Genomic DNA, 14,732 nt, shown 5'->3' on the forward strand with positions numbered 1-14,732 from the left:
AGCAGAGGGCCGTGCTGCGTTCAGGGACTCCTCCCCAGCTTCTACCTCTCATTGTTCGTGACGAATCCATCAACCCGATTGACTGATATCGTGACCCCAGAGGGAGGAGTGTGGTCCAGTTTAAATGTGGATGATAACAAAGAGTCATTACTGCAGCATTCTAACTCAACTCGTCGGGAATAAAAGTTCCACGGCGACCTCGTAGTGAGACGTCATTGGAGCTGCGACAGTACTGCACTCGAACGCACCTTTCCTCAGAAATGTCCCCCTCCCACATGGATAGATGATTCAACCCGAGGGGCTGCACTGAAATATAAGCAGACAAAGACTTCCCTTCATGTTTGTTCTATTAAAATAGCCTTTAATAGGTGCATACATGTCAAATTATAATGTCCATGTTGAGCACCTGCCTCACTTGCGTATGTCTGATAGCAAGTCGAAATACAACCCCCACCTCATACGATAACTAATAAGACCTAACATCCATCTATCCATGCATCCCTCCATTTTCTACCTCTTATCATGTTAATGGTGGCGGGGGTGGTGCCTATCCCAGCAGGGTTCAGGTGAGAAACCACGCAGGAACAGGGAGAACATGCAGACTCCACCCAGAAAGACCCCGTGCTGCAGCCGGGGCTCCACCCACAACCTTCTTGCTGGGGGGCCACAGGGAGGACCACTGCTCCACCCACAACCTTCTTGCTGGGGGCCACAGGGAGGACCACTGCTCCACCGGGCCACCGATTCTTAGTATTCAAACACAGTATTAATGTGGTTAATCAGTAGTCGAGGGGTGGTTATGAATGAGCTCAGACCCCGAGGTGGAATCATTTCTGACTAAACTGTAGATTTATGATCCGTAACGTTGCTGCGTTGCTCGTGTGAAGTTGCGTGCAGGGTGCAGTCCGTGCCTGCGTAATGGAGAGACGTGCAGCGGCACCAGTAACTATAAACATGACTACGGTGTCTTCAGCTGGTTTTATCCTGGCAGTTGGAGGTGTTTTACCTTTTTAAAACAGCTAAAATAACATTCCAGATTAAATTTAGACCTCAGTAAAGGCAGCTCTGTGTGTGTGTACTTGTTTTTTGTTATCTTTTGGAGACCTTTTCTGGTATAAACACTACCTTATCAGGACCCTAGTCCTCATGGGGACCAAAGACTGGTCCTGATGCAGCAGAACTTCATTCATGAACACCTGGTCAAAGGTAGAGTGAAGGTGGAACCTGCAGTCAGCTTGAGGCTGAGATTAGGGCTTGGTTAGGATATTCACATGAATGGAAGTCAATGGAATGTCCTAATAAGGATAGCTACACAAACCTGTGTGTGTGTGTGTGTGTGTGTGTGTGTGTGTGTGTGTGTGTGTGTGTGTGTGTGTGCTCTCTGGCAGCTACAAAGGTGATCAACTCCATGTTGAAGGTTTCATCACAAGAGGTCGCCCTGCCGCCACGACCGAAGCCTGAGCTTCTGACAAGAGTCGTTCAAATGTGCTCACTGATAAGTGGACAAGATTCACAACAACAACAAAACCCGTCTCTCTTTACAGTTGCGTCTACTTGGCATGGTAGAGGTTGGAACCTAAGATAAGGTAAACCTTTGTTCGTCCCTCAGTGGGGAAACTGGCAAATGGATAATAAATAATAAAGAAAATAAGTCATCTTGAAATAACAAGAACGTAAGGAGAAGCTTTTATGTAGTTATTTTTCGTCTGACTTTAACATTTTAACTTTGATTATCGTGCCTTATAAAACAAACAAACTTAGCTGTCAATGAGAAAAGCCTAAACCTAAAGCTCGTGAGTGTCGGGATGAACAGTTCGGAGTTTCCGAATTTTCCAGCATTCATCCCAAAACGTCAGTCTGTTTAGGTTTTATATTCACAGGAAAAACCTGGATCCGTCAAGGAATCACGAAATAAACTTCCAGAGGTGGAAAAGTTTGCGATAAATAACAAAGCCAGATGCACTTTTATATTCATTCATTTGATTAAATATCCAGACTGTGGTACCGCCAAGAGGCGTGGCATCAAGACGGCCTCTCAACACCCAGGAGGGTGCATCCAGGTAGAAAACAGCCCTCCAGGGTCCGGCGACCTGCTCCTCCGCTCATGTGCTCTGCTGGAACGACCACAACGAATACAGGCGTCACTGGTAGCAGGAGGCTTCAGGCAGGCGTGACGACTTGTGGCGGCTCACCCCAGTTACTCACATGACACTTCCTCCCTACGGCGGGTTGGTCCAGGGAAGGTGGGGTGACCAGAACCTGAAGCCAGGGTCAGCGTCACATGACAGGCATGGTTCTTGAGTGAGTTTCGCCAGAGCGTTTTCTTCTTCTTTGATTATCTTGACACTGGTATTTACCAGGGTTACCCTGAATCACGAACCTTGGCAGCTCGGCTCATGTGCGACTGTGGATCGGGTTGATGATGAATGAAATGTGTTTTTGCACCATTGTACCCCAGTACCCCTCGCTGACCCCCTCAGCTACCAGATCTGGACCAGCTGTGGTCCAGAACCTATTTTGGGGACCGTTGTTGCTGCGACAGAATCTCCATTTGCCAACTCTGACTGTGAAACAGGAACTGGGTCCAGGGCAGCAGGGCGATAGTATTTTTTGAGCAGATTACTGTTACCCAGCAACTGCAGGCAGAACTGATGAGCGTGCAGGTGCCCCCTGGTGGTTGCCTGATTATTTGTTCATCCATGACTACAATCAGACTTTCAGGTTCAGGTTGTGGTGCACACATGCAGCTCTGTCTCCTGTGTGCCCCCAGGGGTGAAAGGGCCCTCGACCTCATCAGTCCTGCTAACCCGGAGGCCGACTTCTCCAAAGCGCAGCTCGCTTAATTACCATATTAATGGGCCTCATGGTAATGATGTGATCTCCGAGCAGCTCTGGAGGAAAGTGGGAAGATGCTGGGACTGCAGAGAAGAAGAGATGCTTAACCTGTTTAAATATTTCATGTCTTTCCTCAGTCACTCTTTGACTCTGTCACCCTGAATTTCTTCTGTGTTTTTGTCCTCTCTCTGTCTTCTGTCCTCACTCCGTTTTTGCTCCTCCCTGTCCCGTCTATCCTTCACAACCTGAACAGTAAATTTGACTCTGTGAGAAACAGAAATTGAGAACATAAACGGAGAAGATTTGAGTCCTAGAGAACAATCACTGCAGTTCCTGTTCTTGGTGGTTCACATTGTGGATGGGCTTTTTATTAAAGTAATGTGGGCTGTGCAGTTCCTCCAGAGACAGATTCTCCCGTCCGTCTCAACTCAGCCGTCAACCACGGTAGTTGAACCCTGCCAGAGAAGCAAAAGATACTTTAACTCAGACGTGTGTGTTGGATCCTGTTGTGATTAGATTCACGTCAGTGTCTGAGACTGAAAATGTTAGATTCTACATGTCACGCCCGTCCATGTCAGGAGTCCAGCTGCTCGCTGAGAACGGCCACACCGGTGATGGACGGACAAACCAACTGTAGGCAGCAAATGGTTCAAACCAGTTCAACAGGTCAGGCACCTGTGAGTGAGTCCAGCTACAGCTGGGAGAACCTGTCCAAGGGTGGGAGGATTTGGTCCTGATGGAGTACAGCCTCCCGCCAGGGCGAAGGGTCTCACGGTGTTTGTGTGTGGGGAGGGAGGGGTCAACCACAATCTCACTGCTTTCTTCACAAAGAAGAAAGCAGCAGTGAACCAGGCAGGAAACCTGTTTCTGAGAAGTTGAGAGGCAAAATAGACACGGATGAAGTAACACTGGAACAAGATACTGATGAGCTGGGTGTGTGTGTGTGTGTGTGTGTGTGTGTGTGTGTGTGTGTGTGTGTGTGTGTGTGTGTGTGTGTGTGTGTGTGTGTGTGTGAGACACTCTGAGTACCACCAAGGTAGAAAGGTCTTCCTGTTCCTCTGTGAATATTTACTCGTAATGCCTCACTTTATCCGGCGGATCCTCTGTCCTCCACCGCCCTGTATTTTTAGCTCTTTCAGCAGAGGTCTTGGCACCACTCTGGTGGAGGTAAAAGCTTTTCAGGATGTTCCTCTGCCAGCTGGAGGTGCCTGCTCATTATGTGTGAATAATTCTGTTAAAAGTCTCTCAGACATTTTAATTGCTCTCCGTGTGATGTGATCTAAATCTGCTGCTAACCATAAACTGTTAAAAGACCTCGCCGACGTGATGTCAGCGGTGGTTTGTGGGTTCCTGTTTGGGATTTGGCCCTCGCCATCTTGTTTTTTTGCACCCAGCATTGATGAGACGTGGAGGAGCCATGGCAGCAACAAGTCAAAGCCATGGCAGCTGACACAGCAGCTGCTCTACTGGAGGGATGGAGGGTTGCTATCCTTATCTCCACCTCCATCTCCCGGGGGAGGGGGGGGGAGGGGATGTGCGTGCTGACTCAGCGATCCTTTATGTGACTGAGGTTTGTGCAAGGTAGAATCGATGGCTCTGATTATCCACGCCGTCATGGCGCTGACTGTGGTGCTGAAGTAGCAGATGGATTTGTAATCAAACTTTTTCTTCTCAGTCCTGACAAGAAAGTGACCGGTACCAGTAAAGGCTCGGCCCGGTTCTGCATGTCCACTTTTGTTAGTTCCATCTGATATGTTTGCTTTGCACCTCCATTCAGTTCCAGATGGTTCTATGTTGGATGGGTTTACACCACACTGCCCCCCCCCCCCCCCCCCCCCACGGTCACCTAGGTTCTTTCACCCTGTGAATCAGGAATTCACAGGCGCCTCCTCGGTGTGCTGAGGGTTCAGTTTTAAGGAATGACCATGCTCGGCCCTTCAGAAGGACGTGGCTGTTGTCGGGGGTCAGTGCCGGAGCAGGGATTTAAATGAGTTTGCTGCTCTGAATGCAGCCTGTCTGAATTATTCAATATTTCATAAACCCTGTTGCACAGTCTGCCTCGGTGGCCGCTCACCTCACATTATATTAGTGGGGCAGTGCTTGACATTTTCAGAATGTAATTAATACGACATCCAGTCGGGTGTTAAACTGGACCCGAGGAGCTCAGCCAGGAGTCGGCATCCTCAGAAGAAGGAGGCTTGACGGATGCTGCAATTATTGACGGCGTCTTTTGCAAGTCAGAGGTTACACATCTCAGATTTTCAAAGTTTCTTGTCCTCTTACCTTTTTTCCCCTAATTACATGGTTAATGGCTGCATTTCCAAGCTGTCCAGGTCATTGCTCCGCCCTCTTGCACAACCACGTGCCTCCTCAGTTGCATGTGGAGCAGCAACCTGCTTCGTTTCTCCTGAGAGTGCAGAGAGGGGAGGTTGACCAGGCGACGGAGCATCACACGACCTGGTCTGGGTCTTGGTCGAGTGATGACTCGTGATCCTGCTGTCTCCACTCGTTATGAGTGGGAGGTGCTAACAAGAGTCTCGAGGAGCCTCCAGAGGTCGTGAAGGTCACTAAAGGGGAAACATAAGAAGCCTGAAGCTCAGTGGTGGTGACCCCAAAGTCATGTGACCCTGATGTAGTTCCTTCATAGGCTAACGTTAGCTTAGCACCATTAGCCATTGTATTCAGGCTTCCAGCATCATCAGAAGGGTTCATTAGTGAAGACGATCTTGATGAACCGATTCAATCACCCACAATCAAACAAAAGCCTGATCCAGATCCAGCACATGAAGCACATGGCAGGAAAGGCATCACTCCATGTCCACTGGGTGTGATTTTAGTATTATTCCACATTGTATCATTTAATGAGCACTTGTGCGACAGTTAGCATGTAGCCGCTGGCTGCAGCGTTCCGACCTGATGTATTGACGCCATTACAGGTGTCAGGTCCAAAGTTAAAGACCTGAACTGAAATATGCGCTCTGTCGAGCTGAGAGCTTGGCAAGATTGTTCTTTGTTGGCTCGCCGCTGCAAAGCTCAATTCACCTTCCAAACGGTTGCTAATCGCAATATGCTGGGTTTGTGCAGCTTTACGTGATCAGAATCATTAGCGTTTGTGTCTGCGCCGTCTGTTTTTGGGTCCCTCAGTTTTTCAGTGCAGGCAAGCTTTTTGGCCTCTCTGCCCCCCGTGCTCACCTCGTTGACCTGCATTGAGTGCATGTCCTCGGGAAGTGCTGAGGTTTACCCCCTGCCACCAATCAAGGCTGCGTGGCAACAGAGGGACAGCTGGGGAGCGCTGGCAAGATAGCCTGAAGAGACTCGACCGTCCGGTGAGGTCTCCGTCTGAAGCCGAATGGGCTGTAGTGAGCAGAGACAGAGCGCCGAGCAGCGAGCAGCCAGTCAGGAACCCAATCAGGGACTTGCTGATGAGGGTGTTTGGCTCATGTGGTGTTCACCTCACCACGCGGCTGTGTGTGGTCCTGCTGACTCTGGCAGTTACACCACAGAGGCAATTAACTGTCAGTGGTCTGTAGGCAGATATTTTCACCCTGATAGCAACGTCAAGGCCGAGGTTGAAGATGGACGTTACCCAACCCGTGAGTCCCACGTAGTGACTCGGGGGTCAGGAAGTCAGCACGATCGCTGCTTTTGGGTTTGTTTGTTGTTTGTTTCTTTGTTTGCTTTAAGCAGAACTTTCAAATATACTGATTAGTCATTGTTTGGTTAAATTGAATAATTAGATATTCAACATTAATGTATTTGGTTCTGAAGCACAAAAATAGTTACAGAGAGGAAAGAAAGCGAGGAAGTGAGGAAAAGAGAGAGGAGGAAAAATGGAAGAGACCAGGTTTCCACTCGATGCTTCCTGTTGACGCTATGGGGACGGGAGGCTGGTAGAGGACCAGCGCGCCCCAGGAGGAGTTCATGGACTCAACTGTTAGCATTCCAAATGTTCACAACAATCATCCATCATGCCGCATGCAGCCTGGATGACGTCCCCCTGATCAGCTCCTGAGGGCCCGCAGTGGCGATGCCTCCTCCCAAGACTTGATTCTGCCTTTCAAGGACTTACTAAAGGTGAGTATTGATGGTACAGCTGGATGAAGAAGACATGGATTATGCTGGCTGTCAGTCTCCATTCGCCTCATTAGCCTCAAGCTAAATGGACATCACTGGCTCTTCCTGCTTCTGGACTCAAAGAAGTGATGCGGGAGGGAAAAACATCTTCATGAGCTCAAGGAGTTTGAGTGAGCACTCTTATAAGTGAGCACTTGAAAGACTATTTAGTCTGAGGGTTCTGTATTGAAGGTAAGATGCGTCCCAAGGTTCTGGCTCTGAAAGCCTCTGTAAGCTAAATCTGAGATTTGTAAAGGCTGCTGAAGAGTGATAAGACTCAGGAATTCGATGCATGTACATGGAAGGCTTATGCTCGGTGTTTTTACTGCTACGGCACGAGCCTCAGGGGTTTTACACACTTAATTTCATGTAATGAACTAGACGGGGATTATGGAATTACCCAAATTAATAGTGTTTATCGGTGAACGCTTTAATTGATCCGTGTGGGTTCTTTATTGAGACACAGAGTTCCTGATGCACCCTCTTGTTTGCTTCTCCGCTTTTATTCGCTCCCTCTGTACCACCGAGCACAGCAACCTGAAACAGCTGTTTAATATTTATGTGGAACATTAAACGAAGAGTCTCATCTAAACGAGTGCAGGGCCAGAGTGCATTTATGCCTTAAAAGCATGCCACCACTCAGCGTCAGCGTCCCCCCTGCTTGCCCGGCGCTATTTGACTTAAAGAATGCACATTTTGAGTGCGGGACAAGGCTGCGCCCCTGCAAGGGCATCATTTTAATTCTTGTCATGTGTTGCAGCTTCCCATGAGTCCAGAGGTTCCCATCCATCCGTGCTAACGCCTGCACTGCCATGCATGTACTGTCCGTCCCTGCTGAGCATAGCTGGTGCATGTGTGTGTGTATGGGGGGGGGGGGGTATCCTCCAGACCACCCTCTGAACCTGGACTGGGCTGGCTTTTACTGGTCCTGAGACAGGAAAACTAATCACAACCCATGAAGAGGAGTTTGGTTGTGGCATCATTTGACCGCAGCACAGGAAGCTGAGTGACTCTGTTCATCCGTCTCGCCTGTGCAGCTCTTCACCACTAGATGGCACTGCAGCTGCAGTGGAGCAGCCAAGTCAAGCAGTGCAGGTCCTCGTCCAGCTGAGACGGAGGGACACCAGATGTGCCTGTAGGGCTGAGCCACTCATAGAAACTTGATTGCAATCTCAAAATCACAGCAGGTACAATATTGATTGAATACTACAGTAAATGAAGTATTGTGCTGCTGCAGGGCAGTTAAGGGAGCATCTTTGTTTGGCACAATTATTATTTCAACAAGTTCATGTGAATCATCACAAGCTGATGTTCAACTTCTTTTTCCGCTGCTGCTACCACCACATGTCATATCACTGACGCCACAATGAGAATTATTTGTGCATTTATTTTGTAGCGAGCCAGAGTTTAGCTCAGTCGTAGAAGTACATGCTGCCATCCAGCCCAGGAAAGATGGGACATGAATTCCTTCACGTCTGGGTTTGAGCCGTGGGTCCTGGAGGAGGCGGCACCTTCTGGAGGACCAGGAGGTCTCACTGGTGAATTAACAGTCCAGTAACGTTACACTCACCAGTGCTGAGGTGCAGTCTTTGTGGTTTTATTCTTACTGCAGCACAAAAGGTCCATTTATGATGAATTAGAATCATTAAAACTCATCCGAGCTCAGGGAAAGTGGAAGTATTGGCTGAGTGAAAGTATTACTTTATAGGTATACAGGCCTCATACTTGCAGTATGGAGGGCAGGGTAGAGCAAAAGAGTGAGAGGAACATTTTAAAATTAAACTAAATACATCAGGAATGAAGTTTTAATGTTGAGAATAAAGTAAAAATATTCAGAATAACATAACATTTCAAAATGAAATACTAGCGTGAGTGAATCTGGCTGCATCTTCAAATACTAAAGTATTAAAACTTTAAACTCAAAATTTCACATTCTGACTTTAAAAAAATGATATGACAATTTCATCTTGATGTTTGTAATTTATTCTTGTGTGCAAAATGAAACTAATTTCTGTGTGTGTATCTGTGTGTGTGTGTGTGTGTGTGTGTGTGTGTGTGTGTGTGTGTGTGTGTGTGTGTGTGTGTGTATGTGTGAGTGTTCTTGCTACTTCTTTACCAGCAGTGTGAGGACATGCTGGCCTCATAGGGTCGCAACTGGCTGATGTCAAAACAGGCCAGAGGTCAGATGTAGGTTAATTATCAAGGTCACGGTCTAGTTTAGAGTCAGTCTTAGGCTTGGGTTTAGGTTTAAGGTCAGTGTAAGTTTTGGTTTAGGTTTAGGATCAGGTTTAGGTGCGGGGTTGAATTTAGGTTTAGGTTTTAAGGTCAGGCATTCAGGATGTATTCTGGGCATCTAAGTACCATCAAGAAGTTCTTCTGTGTTTGAAGGTCGTAGTCCTCCGACTGACGGACCTCCCCATTACTGCTCTCTAACTGAAGTTACTATGGAATGAATTCAGTTTCAGTTTGTTTGGTTGTTCTTGTATTTTAAAAGTTGGCAGGAGGAATAAAAGAAGGAAGTGCCTCATCCTCACCAGGGTTTTCCTCAAAGTAATGAAGGACTGACGGCGTTCAAACATAGCAGCACGAAAAATGTTTCCTGTAAAATAAGAAATCAGAGTCTGATCAAATGCAGATACTCAAGTAGAGTACAATACCTTGACAACTGCTACGCAGTACTTTCCACCATTGCTCTCGCTGTTTATGATACAATTACTGCATTGAGGTTCTCAACATTGGCTGCTTCTCTTCATAGACAACTGGGAACAATGATCAACACAGTGCTGAGCACAGTACTACTTTGCAGTACATTAATAAAGGATACTTCATGCTTCGTTATGAGTGAGTGGTGAATAAGCAGTACTCAAGACTAATTAAGCAGTTATGAGTTTATTATTTGTCTCTATGAGAGGAGTCATGAGTGGGAGCATGGATGTGAGAGTAGTCATGAGTGGGAGCACGTATGTGAGAGTAGTCATGAGTGGGAGCACGCATGTGAGAGGAGTCATGAGTGGGAGCACGCATGTGAGAGGAGACATGAGTGGGAGCACGCATGTGAGAGGAGACATGAGTGGGAGCATGGATGTGAGAGGAGTCATGAGTGGGAGCACGTATGTGAGAGTAGTCATGAGTGGGAGCACGCATGTGAGAGGAGACATGAGTGGGAGCACGCATGTGAGAGGAGACATGAGTGGGAGCACGCATGTGAGAGGAGACATGAGTGGGAGCACGTATGTGAGAGGAGTCATGAGTGGGAGCACGTATGTGAGAGTAGTCATGAGTGGGAGCACGCATGTGAGAGGAGTCATGAGTGGGAGCACGCATGTGAGAGGAGACATGAGTGGGAGCACGCATGTGAGAGGAGACATGAGTGGGAGCATGGATGTGAGAGGAGTCATGAGTGGGAGCACGTATGTGAGAGTAGTCATGAGTGGGAGCACGCATGTGAGAGGAGACATGAGTGGGAGCACGTATGTGAACGGAGTCATGAGTGGGAGCACGCATGTGAGAGGAGTCATGAGTGGGAGCACGTATGTGAGAGTAGTCATGAGTGGGAGCACGCATGTGAGAGGAGACATGAGTGGGAGCACGCATGTGAGAGGAGACATGAGTGGGAGCATGGATGTGAGAGTAGTCATGAGTGGGAGCACGCATGTGAGAGGAGACATGAGTGGGAGCATGGATGTGAGAGGAGTCATGAGTGGGAGCATGGATGTGAGAGGAGTCATGAGTGGGAGCATGGATGTGAGAGGAGACATGAGTGGGAGCACGTATGTGAGAGTAGTCATGTGTGGGAGCACGCATGTGAACGGAGTCATGAGTGGGAGCATGGATGTGAGAGGAGACATGAGTGGGAGCACGTATGTGAGAGTAGTCATGAGTGGGAGCATGGATGTGAGAGGAGACATGAGTGGGAGCATGGATGTGAGAGGAGACATGAGTGGGAGCATGGATGTGAGAGGAGACATGAGTGGGAGCATGGATGTGAGAGGAGACATGAGTGGGAGCATGGATGTGAACGGAGTCATGAGTGGGAGCATGGATGTGAGAGGAGTCATGAGTGGGAGCACGTATGTGAGAGGAGTCATGAGTGGGAGCACGTATGTGAGTGGTCATGAGTGGGAGCATGGATGTGAGAGGAGACATGAGTGGGAGCATGGATGTGAGAGGAGACATGAGTGGGAGCACGTATGTGAGAGTAGTCATGAGTGGGAGCACGTATGTGAGAGGAGTCATGAGTGGGAGCACGTATGTGAACGGAGTCATGAGTGGGAGCACGTATGTGAGAGTAGTCATGAGTGGGAGCACGCATGTGAGAGGAGTCATGAGTGGGAGCATGGATGTGAGAGGAGACATGAGTGGGAGCACGCATGTGAGAGTAGTCATGAGTGGGAGCACGTATGTGAGAGTAGTCATGAGTGGGAGCACGTATGTGAGAGGAGACATGAGTGGGAGCATGGATGTGAGAGGAGACATGAGTGGGAGCACGTATGTGAGAGTAGTCATAAGTGGGAGCACGTATGTGAACGGAGTCATGAGTGGGAGCACGTATGTGAGAGTAGTCATGAGTGGGAGCATGGATGTGAGAGGAGACATGAGTGGGAGCATGGATGTGAACGGAGTCATGAGTGGGAGCATGGATGTGAGAGGAGACATGAGTGGGAGCATGGATGTGAACGGAGTCATGAGTGGGAGCACGCATGTGAGAGGAGTCATGAGTGGGAGCACGTATGTGAGAGTATCATGAGTGGGAGCATGGATGTGAGAGGAGACATGAGTGGGAGCATGGATGTGAACGGAGTCATGAGTGGGAGCATGGATGTGAGAGGAGACATGAGTGGGAGCACGTATGTGAACGGAGTCATGACTGGGAGCACGCATGTGAGAGGAGTCATGAGTGGGAGCACGTATGTGAACGGAGTCATGAGTGGGAGCACGCATGTGAGAGGAGTCATGAGTGGGAGCACGTATGTGAACGGAGTCATGAGTGGGAGCACGCATGTGAGAGGAGTCATGAGTGGGAGCACGTATGTGAACGGAGTCATGACTGGGAGCACGCATGTGAGAGGAGTCATGAGTGGGAGCACGTATGTGAACGGAGTCATGAGTGGGAGCACGCATGTGAGAGGAGTCATGAGTGGGAGCACGTATGTGAACGGAGTCATGAGTGGGAGCACGCATGTGAGAGGAGTCATGAGTGGACTCATGAGTGGACTCATGAGTGGACTCATGAGTGGACTCATGAGTGGACTCATGAGTAGGAGCATGTCCTCCCTGTGTCCTCGTTTGGTCGGTCATGCCGTTACTGAAGGGTTGGTTAACTAAACCGCGTTAATGGTTAAGGAGTCGTGACCAACCCGTCCATTCCAAACACAGCTGCTACTTCTTCAGCTCACATTATTAATTCACTCTTGTGTCCTGTTCACACATGAATGTCTCATTTCTTCAGAGCGGGGGTGCCACGCCCCCCACCCCCACCCCCACTCGGCAGTGGTACGCTCCGTGTCGGATGCGCTGAGCGCAGCGAGCGGCGGACAGTCCTCATCAGCACCAGCCGAGCCCGGAGCTTCCCTCCCCGCCTCCTCCGCTTCTCCGCCTCGCTATGAAACAGACTCTGGGCGAGCTGATGAGGATGAGCAGGATCTGCCGCATGTTACTTGCCACTTGTTTGGGATCCATGATTCTGGTCATATTTTATTTCCAAAGTATGTTCCAACCAGGTAGGAACCTTCTGCTTTCTTCTTGTGTGTGCGCGTGTGTGCGTGTGTGTTGATGAATGCCATCCAGCCCGCCGGCGTGTCGACCCATCATCGGTGTGGGATCGATCAGTGATCAGCAGTGTAGTGATCGATCTCTGCTGCTCTATCCAGCGGTTGCAGCGGGGCTGGCCGCCTCTCCGCCGCTGGATGGAGGTCTGGTCTCGGGTCGGCTGGCGGGCTGAGCGCCGCTGCCTCCGGGGAAGTGTTGCTTTGTGCGTCGGGCTGATGCGAGCAGCGCGGCTCTGTCTCCGCGGACCGGCGGCACCGCGATGGCAGCGGAGGTTTTTTTTTGTCTCCAGTAACGTGGCGGCGGGGTTGGTCAAGGTGGGCGCCGGATCCCTCGCACCGTGGCATCCGGACTGGGAGCCTCAGTCGAAACGGACCGGCGGACCGGGAGGAAGAACTTGGAGTTCATGGGTGAAATGAACGCGTGCGTCCCCCACAGTAACACGCGCGCGCCACCTCAGCCATTTTGATCACACTGAGTTATTGTTATTATTATTATTATTATTATTATTAGCCCCCCCCCCCCATACACACACACACACCCACGTCTGCATTTCTCTGTGCGGAACAATCCGCTCTCAGACGCGCAGAGGAGCGCACAGCTGACTGACTGTACAACAGGTTTAGTGGTTCGGGCGGAGGGGAAAATCCTCCCTGTATTTATTTGCTTTCCATGAACTCAAACTGAATCATCTCCTCTAAATCGAGCTCCAGAGTCACCGGGTTCCTCCTGACGCCGGCGCCGCCACTCCGGGCCCCGCGCGTCTCTGCCCCCCAGAGTTCCCAACTGTAGCACAGCGAGGTTCCTGAGTCAGCACATGGGAGGGAGACCCACAAGTACTGCGACTACAGTCGGAACCTCCATGCCTACTCGAGCAGCTGCCGCTCTGCAGGGCCTGATAATGCAGGTTCCTGCTGCAGGAGTCGGGGTCTCCCGCTGCTGCCGATCAGCTGCTACGGAAGCCCGGTATGACCAGGCCTACTTGCTTGAATGTCCAGACAGCTGAGCCCATTTCCTAAGATTGTGGTGTTATTTGAGGAATTAAAGCCGTTACCCCGGAACCAGACTGATGAACCCAAAACAACCAGGACCCATGAAGCTGCCATTGCTTTGTGGAAGGGTTTTCTCAGGATGGAAAGAGAAACCAACCCATTATCACAGAACAAGTCTACTGAGTGCAAGATGACACAATGGTTAACATGTGATCTCAAGATGATGTCATTTAAAACGTGAACGCCGCCACCGCCGCCGCTCATGAACACCTGCACAGTGAAATAATCCAGAACTTGTTGGTCGCTGGTGTGGATGCCATCTTGAATCTCAGTCTCAGCTCCTGAAACACATCTGCCAGGTTTGATGTTACAATTCATGTGGGTGTCAGTTGGACCCCATAACAACACATGTCATGATAGTGAAGCCTTGAAGCCTTCAGTCGGGGCCCTGAGGAGCCCCGGTCTGAAAGGCCCCAGCAGACAGACATGAGCAGGAGAATCGTGTCAGAGTGACTCCTCTCGTCTACATCATTAGGAAACTACGGGGAGAGAATTGATTGTAAAAATTGAACCCAGACTCCATTAAATTCCTGTCAAGGGGCCCTGCAGGATCAGAGTACTGCTAGCATCCACGGGCATTGCATCAGCCACACACACACACACACACACACACACACACACACACACACACACACAACACACACACACACACACACAGGTCACAGTGTTGTTTTTTATTTTGCTGCGGTGATGACAGGCTGCTGCTGATTGAAGAGGAGACATTGAAACAGTGTGTGTGTATGTGTGTGTGTGTGTGTGTGTCTTGTCGGGGAGTTGCTGACTCCCTTTACAACTTTTATCTCCATCCCATTCTGTGTACCTTCTTTCTGAAATGACTTCATCTCTCTCTCACCATGTTTTTGTCTGGATGTCCATACACACACACACATACACTCACTCACACACAGACATGCACACTCACACACACACACACACACACACACATACACTCACTCACACACAGAC

The 14,732-nt window shown here is 49.5% G+C and overlaps 1 protein-coding gene across 1 annotated transcript in view; it reads left to right on the forward strand.

Moving 5' to 3' along the window:
* Positions 1-12,518: 12,518 nt before the first annotated feature.
* chst11 (carbohydrate (chondroitin 4) sulfotransferase 11) overlaps positions 12,519-14,732 on the forward strand; it is a 76,026-nt gene continuing 73,812 nt past the window's right edge. The window contains exon 1 of the mRNA XM_086201313.1: positions 12,519-12,668. Coding sequence (XP_086057439.1) covers positions 12,551-12,668 — 118 coding nt within the window. The 5' untranslated portion in view covers positions 12,519-12,550. The remainder of the gene's footprint in view (positions 12,669-14,732) is intronic.

The sequence above is a fragment of the Aulostomus chinensis genome, chromosome 4 (assembly GCF_037954235.1).
Source record: "Aulostomus chinensis isolate RoL2024-O1b breed Wild chromosome 4, RoL_Achi_v1.0, whole genome shotgun sequence".
In the NCBI taxonomy this organism is placed as follows: domain Eukaryota; kingdom Metazoa; phylum Chordata; class Actinopteri; order Syngnathiformes; family Aulostomidae; genus Aulostomus; species Aulostomus chinensis.